Here is a 15,286-nt window from a genome sequence, read left to right on the forward strand (position 1 = left end):
TCCCGAGTTTAACTCCTCAATCGCGTTGGTCAGCTGGTCAGCCTCCCAATAGTTGGGATTCTTAATACTTTATGTTCTGTTCGCAATATTTGTTTATTTTTTTACAGTGTTCCCAATTAATACAACAGTGCCAAATACATTTGACACTTACATATAGTTATTTATTAATTTTTTTTATGCGCATATGTACATCGAAATCCGCCATTGTTATCGAGTCCGTGTTATGTCCATATGTAGTAATTTATTTATTTATTTATTTATTTATTTATTTATTTATTTATTTATTTGTGTATTTTAATTTTTATTTCAGGCGTCAGTTTGGTACGGTATTGGATGCTTTTGTTAAGTTGGAGAAAATTGCTGAAGTGATTGACGAAATGTTGCCCAAGTTTTCATCCCAGTTGTAAGTTGCATAATTATTCCTTGTGTTTGGACGAAACGAGTTTATTTTTTATGAACAGTCTATCATCCCGTCCTTACTTAAAGTTCTGCATATTACCACTTTGTATCATTTATGATATCATTCTTTGTTCTTCTGGTAATGAACTGCATATGTGCAAATGACTATTCTCTTTTTGAAGACGTCGTTTCAAATTATTCAAATCTGGAGTTGTTGTTTCAGTTGTCCCGCAGATAAAGGCCTTGGCGGACCACTGACGTGCCTTAAGAATAAGATCTTGAAAGAATGCAGGGAATTTCACGCCTGGAGAACTGACATGTTGGTAGAACGAAATGGAGAGAAACCCTTGAATGAAGACAAGGTTGATGAACAAGGTAACTAGATGATATCTTGCAATGGGGCTCATACAAAGCATGCGATAATGACCCACACAACCCTTGAAAAGTCCTTGAAAAATTCGCTATATCCTTGAAAACTCCTTGAAATTGAAAAACCCCAAGTCTCCTCGTAGAAAAGCCCTTTTATTCTCACTAGCAGATGTTGAAATGTGTTCATAAATCCTTGAATACTTGTCACTAGAAGATAACACAGCAATCTTGACGTTGATGTAGAACCTAGAAGTCAGCTAAAACTTCTCAAGACTCGAAAAGTTGAATTTGATGATACATGTGTTATGTGCTTATTAGGTTAAATACCTTACATTGTAAGTTATCCCACCATCAATGTGGTTAGGTGTTCTGTATTTTGTGTTCCAAATCCTGACGGTCTGTATGAACCATGCTTAATACGTAACAAATATGTCCCAGGTCAAACTGTAGGTCATACATCTGTCCATTCTTACAACAAGCAAAATCCGTCTACATCTGCGGACCAGAGTAAGACAAAACTAAGAATCACATTTTTTAGCTTTTTATTGGCGCGATTAAATATGTTGGAGAAACCTAATAACTGTTCCAGAGTTAATTTACCAACGAATGGTCTCAGATATTACGATTGTATGTTTTAGGTGTGGTTACTTTAAACTCGTTCATCAATGGGGTGGAGTCTTTGAACACCTCGCTGCTCTTAGCGGTTCAGCGGTTGGCAAAAACAGCAGAAAACAGTTCACAAGAAAGTGCTATAGAAGACCGAGATGCTGGTGTGAATGAAACCGGCCCAGGTAATGTGTCATTCTTACCTGAATTGAGAGCAAATAGTTCCAAAGTTGAAGATGTCCAACACCTAGAATTTTAACGAGGCAGCGTTCAAATTTCGTTTTGACCACGAGCTGGTGTTGTTCTTGGTAGACCTGAGTTCAATTCCTCGTAAGCAGCCAACTAGTCTGCCTCCTACCAGTTGGGGTTTTTAAAAATGTGTTACATTCATTTAGCTTATTCATTTCATTGTTTTTTTGTTTAATTCCATGAGCCCCATTTGGGGGAGTGGCCAATTAAGATATCGAAATCAGAGAAATCGTGAAAGAAGTTTAAATGTCTAGCTAATTAAAACAGAAACAGCCCATATTTTCATTAGGTTCTCGGGTAAGACACTTTACACTCACAATGTGTCTCTCTATCCAGGAGTAAAAATGGTCATGTGACCTGAGAAAATCTTGTGTTGACTTGGGATGGACTAGTGTCTCATCTTAAGGGCGAAGAAATACCCGTCGTGTACTACAGAAACTAAAGCCAATGCCTTACTGTCTGGTCAGTTCTACTTGGCTTGTAGTCATGGCTTCATCCAATTATTTTTTTTCTCTCTTACAGATGATACTGAGAATTTAAAACTACGTAATGGACACTTGACAACCCTTCTCCATCAAAGCTTGCTTGATGACATCAACAGCCTCGACTTCAACAACGTGACGAAAGCAATCTCTAGCCTCATGTCCCAACTCAAAGACATGGCTGATTCTACAGGGTCGGCTTATAGCTCTCCAGTCCAGCTGTCGTCTATTGGCTTCTGCACGCTGTTACTAGCAAGTTCCATTCCTCTTCTACATCAGTACTTGAACCTCTCGCAGAACCTCCTCGTCAATTTATTAGCAGCCCACCATGCAACAAGCAAACTGCTCTCTGTCTTGTTGAGCATTTTTACTGACCTGGCCTCGAAGGGATTCTGTCTCCCCCCGGAAATTGAAGAGGGTGAAGGGGACGGGGCCACAGAATTTGAAGACATTGAAGGGGGAGGTATCGGAGAAGGAGAAGGAATGAAGGATGTCAGTGACCAAATAGAGAACGAGGATCAGGTTTGTTAATATTTAACTTAATAATTTTTTTTCTACTTCTACCATAAATGTTGCTTTTCGTTTCCCAAGCCGAAGATAGTATTTTTTTTTCTCGCAAATAACCGTGCAGTTCCTTTGTTGTAAGATTGGAAAAAAATGGTGGTACATTCACGGCTAATTGAGTGACTTTCTCCATTTATCATTGCCTGTTCTTCTCGACAGTGACGTGCCTTGATATTAGGTAATGATCACGATTTTTAAATCTTAATTTAATTTTCCCTGAGCCAACCCTTCAAGTTAAAGTCTTGTTTGGCCCGCTGCTTCACAGCTTCTCTAAGCAGAAAATTTAAACTAACTATAATCGTGGACAAAAGATCCGCGGACAATTATGTAATGTAACGAATTATCCGTGTTTTACAACTGAAGTTTGATAAAGGCACCGTTATCCTTTCAAAAACGCGTTGCTGTTCTCCCTCCCCATCGAATACAATGCTGAAAATCAGGACAAATTGCAGGTACTAGTTTACAACATTGTATGTGGGGTGGAGGGAGAGGTTAGGCAGGTGACGTTGCATCTGCGTCTGGCGTGTGTGCCAAAGCACCAAAAGTGCAAATTTGTCCCAAGACGTTTGTCCATGATTGTAGGTTTAACCAAAGATGAGTAAAAATAATTGATTTTCTGTGTTTTTACAACTGTGTTGAGGGTATATTTTTTTCGTTTGCCACTTCCAAGCTTGAAGATACCAAGCAAGAAGGACAGGAGCAAGAAAAGAAAGAGGAAAATCCCCAACAGCAAATACCCGACGAAGAAAACGGCATCGAGATGAGCGAGAACTTTGAGGGTGCTCTACATGACGTGGAGACTGGAGAGGAAGAGGAGAACGATAAGAGCGAAGAGGAGAACGAAGATGAAAGTGAAGTGGATAAACAGATGGGAGAAGTGGATGGACAGGACACTGAAAAACTAGATGAGAAGATGTGGGGAGACTCAGATGACGAGGATGAAAAAGAGGTAGATTTGAGAAACATCAATTTAACAAATTGACATCAGTTTTTCACGCATCTGTCCTGTTATTGATGATGAATTTCGTCATAACATTGTCAAGGTAGCTGTGGATCCACGAGGCGATAGCCGAGTGGATCTGCAGACTACTTTGACAATGCTATGACGAAGTTCATTGTCAATAGCAGGACAGACGTATGAAAAACTGATGTCAATTTGTTTTCTACGATAACATTTTGTCAAAGTGTTCGCTCTCGCTTGTTGACGCGTCGCATAAATTACAAATTCAGGTGTCTGTCCGCATATTGACGATGAAAATTAGCCAATGAGCGCGCGAGAATTTCTGCATTTACCGTAAAATTAAAGAGGAAAACTAATTTTCTTTATTTCGTGATAAAAATATACGCTAGAAAAGAACGACATTTCGACCGTTTAACAGTCAAGTTCGGTTCACGGACGAAAATTAACCGGTATAAATATATGGTAAAGGCGCTAAAATTTTCTATAGTTGCTTAATATGAATTGAGGCACTTTGGTCTTTTTTCAGTGAGCGTGATGTTTAACTTCGCAAACCCAAAACGTGGTCTTATTCATATCACAGTCAAATAGGTTTCATTCGGCTACGAAAGTAGAGTTTCCTACGTCACAATGCGAAACTTCAGCCCATTTTGTTTTGGCCTCATCTTTTACACCCAGTAGTAAGATAGCCGGATTTTTATACAACGATGTTTGGTTAAAACTCTTCCAAACAGCATGTCTGTAACACGAATTGTGCTATCTAAATCAAACCTCCAGTTCACGTTTTTTTAATGCTTTTGCTAACTTACAAGCATTTACCTACAATGCACGAAAAAACCTACTTACAATACTTTGCATTGCGTTACTTGCTTACTTACTTACAATACGCAATAATTACGTATTATGGCATAACCTACTTACACATCACGCTACTTAAAGACTTACAATACACTGTAATTACTTACTTACACAAAAAAGAAATACTCGCAACAAATTACGCCTTAACTGGTGAGATAGGATTTCCACTTCTGTTGAAATTCCCTTTCACCATTCAACGTGGCAGCAATATATTTCTCGATTTTATCCTGCACTAATGAGATCTAGTTTACGTTCGATTGTTACGAAGTAGTTCGCGTTTCAGTTAAACATTAGTCGTGTGCTATCTTGCGACTTTAAAGCAGCCGAGGAGACGCAGAAACTGAGCATTCTGGGTTCTCATAATGGAAAACGGTCTCTAGCGTTTGTCGTCAGATTTTACTTTGGGTGGGTAATATCATGGATTGGGTTTCGGTACATCGATCGATGAGGGCAAGTAATGGCACTCACTCAAAGCTCATTGCTACGCGCCATGCAAATTAGCGAACATGTAGAATTAACGTTTCATAAATGCACATACATAAATTTTTTTTTCAATCCAAAAATGTTGCGACGAAGTTGTGATAACAGGTAATGAAAAGTTTTGCTTGTTCTGGACTCTGGTAAAACGCCGAATACGAGGTAACGTTAATTTCATATCTTACTCACAGGAACAAGAGATGAAAGAAGAGAAGGGAACTGGAGCAGAAGCTGAATCTCAGTCTCAGCTGGTCGCTAAGGACGACAACAAAGGTGTGGTAAAACAGTGCCTTTTTCTATGGATCATTAGTTTGTGAGGAAACGGTTGTTGCTCTGTGTCGTTGCGCAGGTAAAGACATTAGTAAGTTTACGAAACCACGACGGCGACGCCGAGGACGACACGAATCTCGCGATACTCTAAAGTCATTTACTTTGTTTATCACTGTCAAAACTATCGAGAAACTAAATCGGGAACACTGCGATAAATTTGAAATAACAATTTAAAAAAATTAGCCGGCGAATTGATTCTTTTGTTCGGTGACGTTCCCGTTGCCGTTGCCGTCGTGGTTTGTTAAACTCCCTAATAGGGAGTGCGTTATAATTCTTGGTACATTTCTTTGCCCTCCTCTGCAAGACAACAACGTGAAAAGAGCAAATTTTGTGTTGTCTGGAGAACGTGAACCACGACGGCTAATTTTTTAAATTTTTATTTCAATGTTTATCGCTGTGTTCCGGATTTAGTTTTGCGATAGTTTTGACAGTGATAAACAAAGTAAATGACTTTAGAGTACCGCGAGATTCGGAGGTAAAGTATAAATTCATTTTTTAATCGACGGTGTCCTCGGCGTCGCCGTCGTGGTTTCGTAAACTCCTAGGAGTTTAAGAAAACCACAACGGCAACGGCAACGTCGCTAAACAAAGAGTTCAATATGAGCAAAACAATGGCTGTGCACGTGCGTTATAATTCTTGGTACATTTCTTTGCCGTCCTCTGCAAAACAACAACGTGAAATGGCCAAATTTTGCGTTGTCTGGAGAACGTGAACCACGACGGCTAATTTTTTAAATGTCTGTTCTGAATTTAACTTTGGGTTGCATGTTCAGTTTCGTGACAGTTTTGACAAAAGAAACAAAGTAAACGACTTCAGAGTATCGCGAGATTCCTATGCAGAATATAAATTCGTTTTTAATCGACATTGTCCTCGGCGTCGCCGTCGTGGTTTCTTAAACTCCCTATTTATTTCATGAACCTGGATTTGATGAGGTAACCGTTACCTTATAACGCTTGGCAGCCGAGGTTAGTCTAAATTGGCTTCGGGCCCATATCGTCGGTTGTATCTAAGTGTGAACACGTCACTCGTCATCACTGATTTGATATTTCACAGATCGTAACGCAAACTCTCATGGTTTCACACACAGTAGTTGTCGTTTATCGAGTTTTGAAAATGGTTTTAAACAATACCGACTGTCCTCTACTTTGAGCGTGGCCAAACTTCACCTGAATGGCTGATGACCAATCATACAACGTTGGACACCCATTTAGAGCTTGCTTTGATATGATGTGTTCACACTTAGATGGAAACGACGGCTAAAGCAAAGAAATCATATCGTTTTGAACGCTAGTTGTTCCTTAGGGGAAATACAGTTTCTTTTCTTGTTGCAGTCTTTTTTTGTTACACTGCATCTTAACAATTTATGTTACGTTTACATAAAAACAGGATCTGCAGAGGAAAGTAAAGAAAAAAGTGATCAGCAACCAGGTGCTGAGGAAGATCAAAATGACGAGAAACTCAATCAAGCTGACGAAGATCAGGAAGGAAACTTGAGTGATGAAGGAGAAGATGACCAGGAAGATACTGGACTGCAAGGACAAGAAGGGTTCCCTGAGACAGACGAACCTGCTAACCTGGATCTACCAGATGATCTGCAGCTTGATGAGGAGGGGAACGAAGGAAGTGAAGGTAGGCAACGCTATTTTTTTAAATTTCTCAATGCAGTTGCATCGCTGGTATCTCGCTTTTCATTCCATTATAGAAGGTTCCATATAAAGAAGTTGACGGCTGAGCTGAGTGAAAATTTAACCCGTGTTCGGATTAACTATCCAGTAGATAGAAACCATGCCATGTCCATGTAAGCCATTTTCTTTGGCGTAAATGGACCTAATCACTCAAAATAAATTGGTTGATTTAATGATTGACTCTGTTTTTTTTTTCCGCTCCGTTCATTTTGTTACGGTAAGCAATGTTTTACCTGTGACATTTGTGTGGTTTTTAACACCCGAAACGTGTTTTGTTAGTGAATATATTTCGTTTGATTGCGAGTTAAGGGTAATTATTCAGAAACGCGTTGAAAGCGTTGCTGTGCTTGTTATGGAAAAACTCAATTTGCCTGTCCATTTTAGACTTTTCTGTCTCCATAGATCTAGGAGAAGAAATGGAAATGGAAGACATTGAAGATGATGAAGCGAATACAGGAGAGGGAACAAATGACCAGGAAATGGACGCCAAGGAAGATGAAGAAGAAGGACAAATGGCAGACGAGGAGAGGACAGAAGGAATGGAGGGCAGTGAGAAACAAGATGAGGGAGAGAGTCCCAAGGTAAGTGGATATCAAGTTTTATCATTGAGGAGGTATGCAGTTTCTGATGAAGCGTTGTGGAACAGAAATAATCAAACCTTCACTAGCGACACTTCCTCATACCTTTATACCTCCTATAAGCGGTCTCAGAAATGTGGTCACACCGGTGTCCACTTTGAGAGGCAGTCCTTGAGAAAACTGTCTATAATCATCGTCCCATTTGTTCCCAACGTGCCATTTGCTCGTGAATCATTGTATCTGGGTTGAAGGTATCAATCTTGAAACAGAAAGATCAGGAACAGGATTTTGACAAATTTTGGTTTTAGGCAACCTTTGAGACTCAGTTAGTCGGGACGACCCAAGGTACACCGGGCATCCCAAAATGTATGCAAGGTAGGCAGAACATCACACTGGTTTATATCCCATGCAAGAAGGCATGACAGTGGCCCGGGCAGATTTGCACAAAAAATACAATGCCACATATTTTGCGTCTAATCAGAGACTAGGGTTTCAACTGGTCTTGTAACTAGTCTGATAGCAGTAACTTAACAGTACGAGGCACACCATTCTTTTAAACGTTCGTCGCGCTTATTTTGCTTTTTCTTCGTGTTCCCCTGAAGAGTGGTTGCCTAATCTAAATCTGACCTAAATGTTTATTCTTCTCAGGAAGAAGAAGATGCTGTTGCTGAGACTGATCAAGAAGACTGGAAAACAAATGCAGATAGTCAGGTCAGATTAGATCATAAAGTAAAGCGTTCTGGTAATTTAACTTATACCATTAATCATGTAATCATGTAATCATGTACTTGCCTTGGTTTGAAACTATTAAACAATTCGATTATGAGCTCGAGATTTCTATCACGCATAGAAATCGAGAGCGAATAATCTAATTGTTTTGGTATAAATCTACTAGTCGTTCTAAACTTTATCTAAAAACTCTTCACAGACACCTCGAAAACGCAAAGAAGCGGCCGTCATTCTGTTAACAAGCGCACACTGCTACACTACTCACTATCTATCACAGAATAGATGGTGAGTGGTGTAACCAATCAGAGAACGGCATTCGTGATAGAACGCTAGTAGATTTACATAAAAGATAAAAGACCTCGTGCACAGCAGGCCTCATCCAATCATAGAAAGATACTTTTAACCAATCTTCCTTGGATCACGTGATTCTTCCCGCGCTTAGTACCAGTCACAGGTCGTCAAGTTTTGATAGGCTAATTATGCTTCTTGTGCGTTCAATAGCGATTCCAGGTTTTCATTTCACAAAGAGAAAGTCAAGTAATATGTCAAGCACGAAAGACCGTGTTTGACTACATTTCCAAACACCGAGAAGGGAGTTGAAAATACGACGCGCAGCGGAGTATTTTTCACGAACTTTGAGGTGTTTGGAAATGTGGTCAAACACTTTCTTGAGTGTTTGAGTTTCTTTTCAATCGAAACTAAAACTAAGCAGAATACAGAGGAATAAAATCGTAAAAATCTATGCTAATTAAGATGAGATATCCAAACACCGTCACGGTCATGATTTCCTTTGTTTAAACGTGATGAATTATTAATGAGTTTAAGAAGTTGAATTCCAAATTGTTGTAGATCGTTAGGTGTGCCACAAATGAGATACCCGGTCAGTCATCTTTTTCAACATTTTTATTTCCAGTCTCAAGATAACGTCCAGGCCGTAGAGGATTCTGGAGAAGGCAAGGGAACTGGAGAACAATCTGATATTACCGCAGGCCAATCTGAGTCCACAGAAGGTAGTGAAGAGCAGGGAGTGGGGCGAGCTGAAGCACCTGGCAACGAGGGACACCACGGGGAGTCACGTCAGAGCACTGTCCAGGCCCCTGCTGACACCAATCAACAGGTTAGTGAGGAAAGTCTCATCATATTCCTTTCTTATTGGTCCAGCTACCCTCAAAAATTTACTTTGAAACTCGTTAAACTGCGAAAGTTGCTACAAATGTGATGAAACCACTACAGTGCATAAGTACGACCTCCAGTCGTGAAGGTTCCTTTAAGGAATTTAAGTTGGTGTTCTTTACTATTTTAGCTTTTACACCAGCGTGAATGATATATACATATATACACACTTGAAACGAAAATAGATGTTCAACCGACACTGCGTCGTGTCTATTAAATGCTATCAGAGTTATCAATGGCTCATTTCTCTTCATTTATATTTGCAATACTTATACCTTGGCCAGAAAGTAGGTTAGGAAAAGAAAGAGAACTATCAGCAATCTCTTGGACGTACCATTAAAAGAAGTGTGCGAAAAACACAGCAGAAAATACGTGCTTAAACTGGGTAGGTTCTAGTACAGTTGTTGATGTTCTTTGTTCTAAATTCCAACAGTCTCGTCAGAGAAAGCAGATGAACCGCGCACGGTCTGATAGAACACTGGGCTCCATGGACGAAACCACTCACAAGAGACTTAAGACTGTGGATAAAACAGAGCAGGGGCCTGGAGCGGAGGTAGACAGTGTGTTTGGATACAAACAACATGTCGTGTTTTTCGTTCAACAATTGAATGTATCCTTGCAGCTTGTCATCTCGATAGTGACTAAATTATTTTTGCCTTTTTTTTTTACGTGGAAACGTTTCTGGTCATGAATACAAGGGACACGATCATTTCGGGAAAAAAACAACACTGACCAGCAAATAGCGTCGCGCACAGTTTCTAAAAATAGATTACATCACCAGAGACCCCCCACATGACTCAGACAAGAATTATAGTCCGGTAGAAGGTTTTGTATGAACGCGTTGTCTTCTAGACCAGAAAATCAGGCAAAAAAAGGAAAGATTGGTGATCTAGGTCTTTGGTTAGCTTAAGTAATGTTAGAAAGCAAACACTGCTGCCGTGGGTAATGTAAAACGGATTCAAGGTGTCCAGAACCTAAATGTCACAAATCTTGCACGAGGATCTTACAAAGCCGCAGTGACTGTCGGACAGATCCCAAAACCTTCAGGAATTGGAAGTCGAGAACTTTCAAGGCGGCGGTTGCGACTAGCCGATCAGAATACTTCACAGAGAAACGTATTACGAAGAAACTTATCTGCTGTTTATCCTGGTCTTGAAGAGAAGACTTATCAGCTGACTTATTGCCAGAAATTCCCAACTTTGACAACCCGAGCCGTCCACTCAAACGAATACGATAGAGTAGGAGGATATAATTATTATCCCTGAGACAATTCCAAATTCATAGCTGAATCAGGTGTACTGTGTAATGAACCATCAATTTGTCTATCAACTTTACTGGTCTCATAGGTAAATATGTACATATATAGGAAATCAATAAGAAATAAAATGTAAAGACAAAAAGGGATTGCGCGAACGCGAAAGTATCCCATGCGAGGCGCAGCCCTAGACGTAAAAAGAAAAAAAAAACGATAAAAAGATCTAAAATTTAATAGAATTACAATAAATCAATTTGGAGGACCAAGATTTTAATAGAGCCATTTATCCGACCATATGAACAAATCTGTGACTGTTAGCAGACCTCAACTGCCTCTATTTCATAGCTATGTTTGGCGCGATAGGTGTAACATAAATAGCGCGGGCCGAAACTTTTTTTTTATATGCGAAGACAGAGCGGGCGAGTTTCATCACGGCAAGGCAACGAATTGGAAGGGATCTACGGTATTTCTTTGCTGGATTGCTAGCTTTCTTGTGAGTGATACACCTGAATGTCGGGTACAGTAATGGTATTTTTTCTGCTATGGAGGTAGAGAGTGTATTCATAAACAGCTTTCACATATACATGAGAAGCCCATCATATTTTGCCGCCATCCTTCAAACTCTATATTATTATAATTATAATAATAATTATTATTATTATTATTATTATTATTATTATTGTTATTATTGTTATTATTCCAACGTACATGTCGTGGGTTTTCTCCAACATTTTGAGCTGGAGAGGCTATGGAATAGCAAAATAAATCGCTGAGTATCGCGCTGAAGAGCTCACGAGCGCCGTTGCTCCATACGTCGCTCTCAGAGAAGTAGCGCGGGGTTAAATTTTCGTGACGTCATTTGTGCGCGACGCTATTATGTTAAGAAAAAAACTGACTGAGCTTAAGGTATGAAAAGCACAAAGGATAATCTTATTTTAATGTTGACCGTAAAATGTATAGCTCGCAGCTTCTTTTACATATTTTTGTTTCGTTTGCTTTCCTTTTTCTTCTGTGATCCTTGTAATTCAAGAGAACATCTTTTACATCTTTTCCCCTTAATCGACATTGAGGCTACTTCCTTCCTTCTTTTCGTTGGCCTGATATGGCGCCAGATAGGAAAGTCAAAAACGACAGAAATCCATGAGGAACTCCTGGCGGCGAGTTGAACTCTCGTTTATTTTCTTTACTTGCTCAGGCGAACAAGGCAACAAGTCAAGATCTCTTCCAGCACATGCAAAATGAAGATCCATCGTCTCACGATGCGCAGACTCTTGATAGTGCAACCGCTGATCAAGCTAAAGAGCAAGAAAAGGCACACTTTCCCGATATGCATAGCGATGGAGAAGACGAAGAGGAAGAGGAAATGAAATCTGCTTTGTTGGAAGAGAATGATGAACTTCCTGTAAGTGGTGCGATTTTGCAATCAAACATGTCAGTGATGAGGGGAACCAGGGAAAGAGGGGGAGGGGGCGGTAGGTTGAAAAACCGGAATTATCTTTGTCAGTTGGATTCTGGTCTCTGAGAATTGAGGTTTTTTCAAAAATGGTGTCTGTTGCTTTGGCTGTATGTACGAAATGTTATTTGAAATGAGGAGTAGCATAGTTTGTGATAAATGGGATTGTGTACAGAGAAAACAAGGCGATTGAAGGGTTGATGATATGTGTTACAGCTCATTGGCTTTTTCTGCAGTCCTACTTGGCAAGAAAAACGAAAACAGGAGCTCGGGGAAATTACAAGTAGCAAAGATCGATTTTCTTACTGTGTGATATCTCTTTAGACGCCAGACAAACCACAGCAATCTCGACTACCACCGCCAATCAAGTCTCAAATAACAGCAGATAATGAAGATGGAAGCAATGGAGCTGAGAGTGAGTCTCGTGAGGATGACATGGAAACTAATGATGGTGAAGAAATGACAGCTGAGCGCATGCGCAGTACTTATCACTCTTCTTATATGACGCTGGCGTTTGAGAGACTGGTAAGACCTGAGTGTTTGTTAATACGCTATATCGCGTCTTAGAATGGCATTTTCTGATTTCTTTCATGTTTAAAATAATGAAAGTTCCACGCTTGTAACATAATGAACATTTCGTCTTTAATATTTATTCACCGAGCTCAATTTTTTTTTAATCTTTCGTTACGGTCATGATGCTCTCGGCATTGTCGATCCTTGCAGTATGCAGGATGCGTGTCACATATGAGCCTGCTACAATGGCCTAGCTCCGTAGCTCTGTGATTAGAGCAGGATCTGGGCCGTTATCTGGGCGGGAGCTGGAAGGTCCTGGGTTTGAATCCTGTCAGGGCTCAGATTTTTGTGTAACGCTCGCAACACGATGAACGTGTCACCTTTATCAAAATGTTTTTCCATTGAAACCTTAACTATCAAACGTGCAACAGTTCTTGCAAATATTTAAGCAACTTTCTTCCTTCTTGAAGGACATATCATCGCTGGATCCTGAGAAGTTAAGGTCAGATCTCGAACATCAGTTGGCAGAATGGAGCAACATGGACCGAGGTACGGCCGACGAACAGCGAGTCGCACAAGAGGCCTGGCGCAAGTACGAGCTTCTCACCTCCAGTCTCTCTCAGGAGTTGTGTGAACAGTTGCGACTGGTGCTAGAACCTTCATTAGCTACGAAACTCAAGTACGTTATTTGCAAAGGACGCTTCCTATTCAACAACAACAACAACAACAACAACAACAACAACAACAACAACAACAACAACAACAATAACTTTATTTGTACTCATACCAAAACTTGAAGTGTACAAAAATAAATTTAAAATAAAATAAAAACTAGTAGCAATTCTGCTTATTTTGGATCAGAAGTTAGTGGGTTCCAAAATTTTCTGAAAAAGCCTCCAAGCAATGCAAAGAACCATTGAACTGAGATTTACATAAATTTCGGGATCAGAGTGGAACGGTGAAATTTGGGTCTACCTTTATGAGGTTGTCTTTTGTTTCGAATTCAGAAAAATCTTCCATTCTTCGTCCGAGAAATCATTGATACTTTCTTTGGTCGAGACATTTATAGGATTAGGTGAGGGTTCATTTTCTCCAATCTAACTATTCACCACAATATGAGTACCTTGTGCAACAGAAAAGAGAAGAAAACTCCAAATTCTCATAACTCTCATTGAATGAAATGTGTAAGAATTGTAAAGGAGAATCAGCATTTTGAACTTGTGACGGGAACGTTTAATGCTGGAGAAAACAAACATTAACGTGAGCTGAGTTCACATTCGAGAAAGGTGTTGCCAACTACTTGACGAGTGTTGTGAATTTATCTTATGGAAGGGCTTAGGGTGTTCTAACTGTGGGGCTTCCGGCGGGGGTATAACCGAGTTATTTAGGGTCAGGTTTCTTACACATGTTGATTCTTGTAGGGGAGATTACCGGTCGGGGAAAAGGTTAAACATGAGGAAGGTGATCTCTTACATCGCCAGTCAGTTCCGCAAGGACAAGATCTGGCTGAGGAGAACTAAGCCTAGTAAGAGGCAGTACCAGATCATGTTGGCTGTGGACGATTCTTCCAGTATGAATGATAACCACTCTAAACAGGTAAGAGGAAAAAACCAACAACTACTGGAAACAGGTGACAAACAATGAACAGGCTGAACATTTGTTTAGTGTCTACTCGGAGTCTGTGAGGGAAAGTTAACCACCCTTCAGGCCTCGGTTGTTCGAAGTCTGGATATATCGGGTATATCGCTTTATTATATGGCTAGCTCCATGAGCGGGCAAGATGAATCAAATCCTTGAGTTTATGGACCTCGACTCCGTCTCGGTCCATTAAAAGAACTCGGCCAATATCCAGCCATCTTGACCTCACACTTGGTCGATAACCCGTACGTACAGTGGATAATTGTTAACAAAACAAACCACGCTATCCGCTGGCTAGTGATTTATCCGATGAATAGCGTTGTCCACCTTTCGAACAACCCGGTCCAGGGCTATAACAACGAATATTTTTGAAAAATCTCTTATTCACATTCAACGATTCTTGCGTCTCCCTAAGGGAGGGCCATCGCTTCGAATACTCTTCGAAAACAGCGTGGAGTGTTTGTTTTTTAGTGTTTATATTAACACGGTATTTGCAGTAACCAATAAAACTCTTGCTAAGCAGCTCGACCAGTGTTTTTTCTCCATTATTTATTGCATTATTTTAGCTGGCGTTTGAGTCCTTAGCAGTGATCAGCAATGCATTAACCAGACTGGAGGCTGGTGACTTGGGTGTGTGTAGGTCAGTGCAGTTCATTTGTTTGTCTTTATCTAAGGTATGTTGTTTATTCCTCACAGTGCGTAGCTTTTGGCGTGCAATCCGCTATTTCTGAGTTGCCCTTTGCCTCTGTGTCAAAACGAGTCTTGTGCGAATACCATTGATATGAAAACGTTTTCCACCTAAAGGTTCATTTTTCATGTAAACCGGCAGAAGCTTTAACTCATTTTCATTGAAACAGAGGCACAAGGTAACTAATAAACGGCCTGTTGTCGTTCACTTTTGTCTTCGTTTTCATGCTCATTTTTGGCACGCTGGGGGGAGGGAGGCGTTAGCGGTTAGTGCTCTGGACA

At 40.2% G+C, this 15,286-nt stretch overlaps 1 protein-coding gene across 2 annotated transcripts in view; it reads left to right on the plus strand.

Annotated features, from left to right (window-relative positions):
• Window positions 1-15,286, plus strand: part of LOC110069340 (midasin-like) — a 77,178-nt gene that overhangs the window by 58,553 nt on the left and 3,339 nt on the right. The window contains exons 77-92 of one of the 2 annotated variants that reach the window (XM_089282725.1): window positions 311-403; window positions 623-774; window positions 1,407-1,559; window positions 2,146-2,627; window positions 3,340-3,618; window positions 5,154-5,235; window positions 6,680-6,922; window positions 7,363-7,559; window positions 8,205-8,267; window positions 9,199-9,402; window positions 9,892-10,011; window positions 11,909-12,115; window positions 12,491-12,691; window positions 13,150-13,358; window positions 14,101-14,275; window positions 14,884-14,957. In XM_089282725.1, the coding sequence (XP_089138851.1) occupies window positions 311-403; window positions 623-774; window positions 1,407-1,559; window positions 2,146-2,627; window positions 3,340-3,618; window positions 5,154-5,235; window positions 6,680-6,922; window positions 7,363-7,559; window positions 8,205-8,267; window positions 9,199-9,402; window positions 9,892-10,011; window positions 11,909-12,115; window positions 12,491-12,691; window positions 13,150-13,358; window positions 14,101-14,275; window positions 14,884-14,957 (2,934 nt within the window). The remainder of the gene's footprint in view (window positions 1-310; window positions 404-622; window positions 775-1,406; window positions 1,560-2,145; window positions 2,628-3,339; window positions 3,619-5,153; window positions 5,236-6,679; window positions 6,923-7,362; window positions 7,560-8,204; window positions 8,268-9,198; window positions 9,403-9,891; window positions 10,012-11,908; window positions 12,116-12,490; window positions 12,692-13,149; window positions 13,359-14,100; window positions 14,276-14,883; window positions 14,958-15,286) is intronic. The other variant, XM_089282726.1, reaches the window with a different exon arrangement.

This window comes from Orbicella faveolata, unplaced genomic scaffold (genome assembly GCF_042242905.1).
Source record: "Orbicella faveolata isolate gen_17 unplaced genomic scaffold, um_ofav_v1 contig_12, whole genome shotgun sequence".
NCBI classification, from domain to species: domain Eukaryota; kingdom Metazoa; phylum Cnidaria; class Anthozoa; order Scleractinia; family Merulinidae; genus Orbicella; species Orbicella faveolata.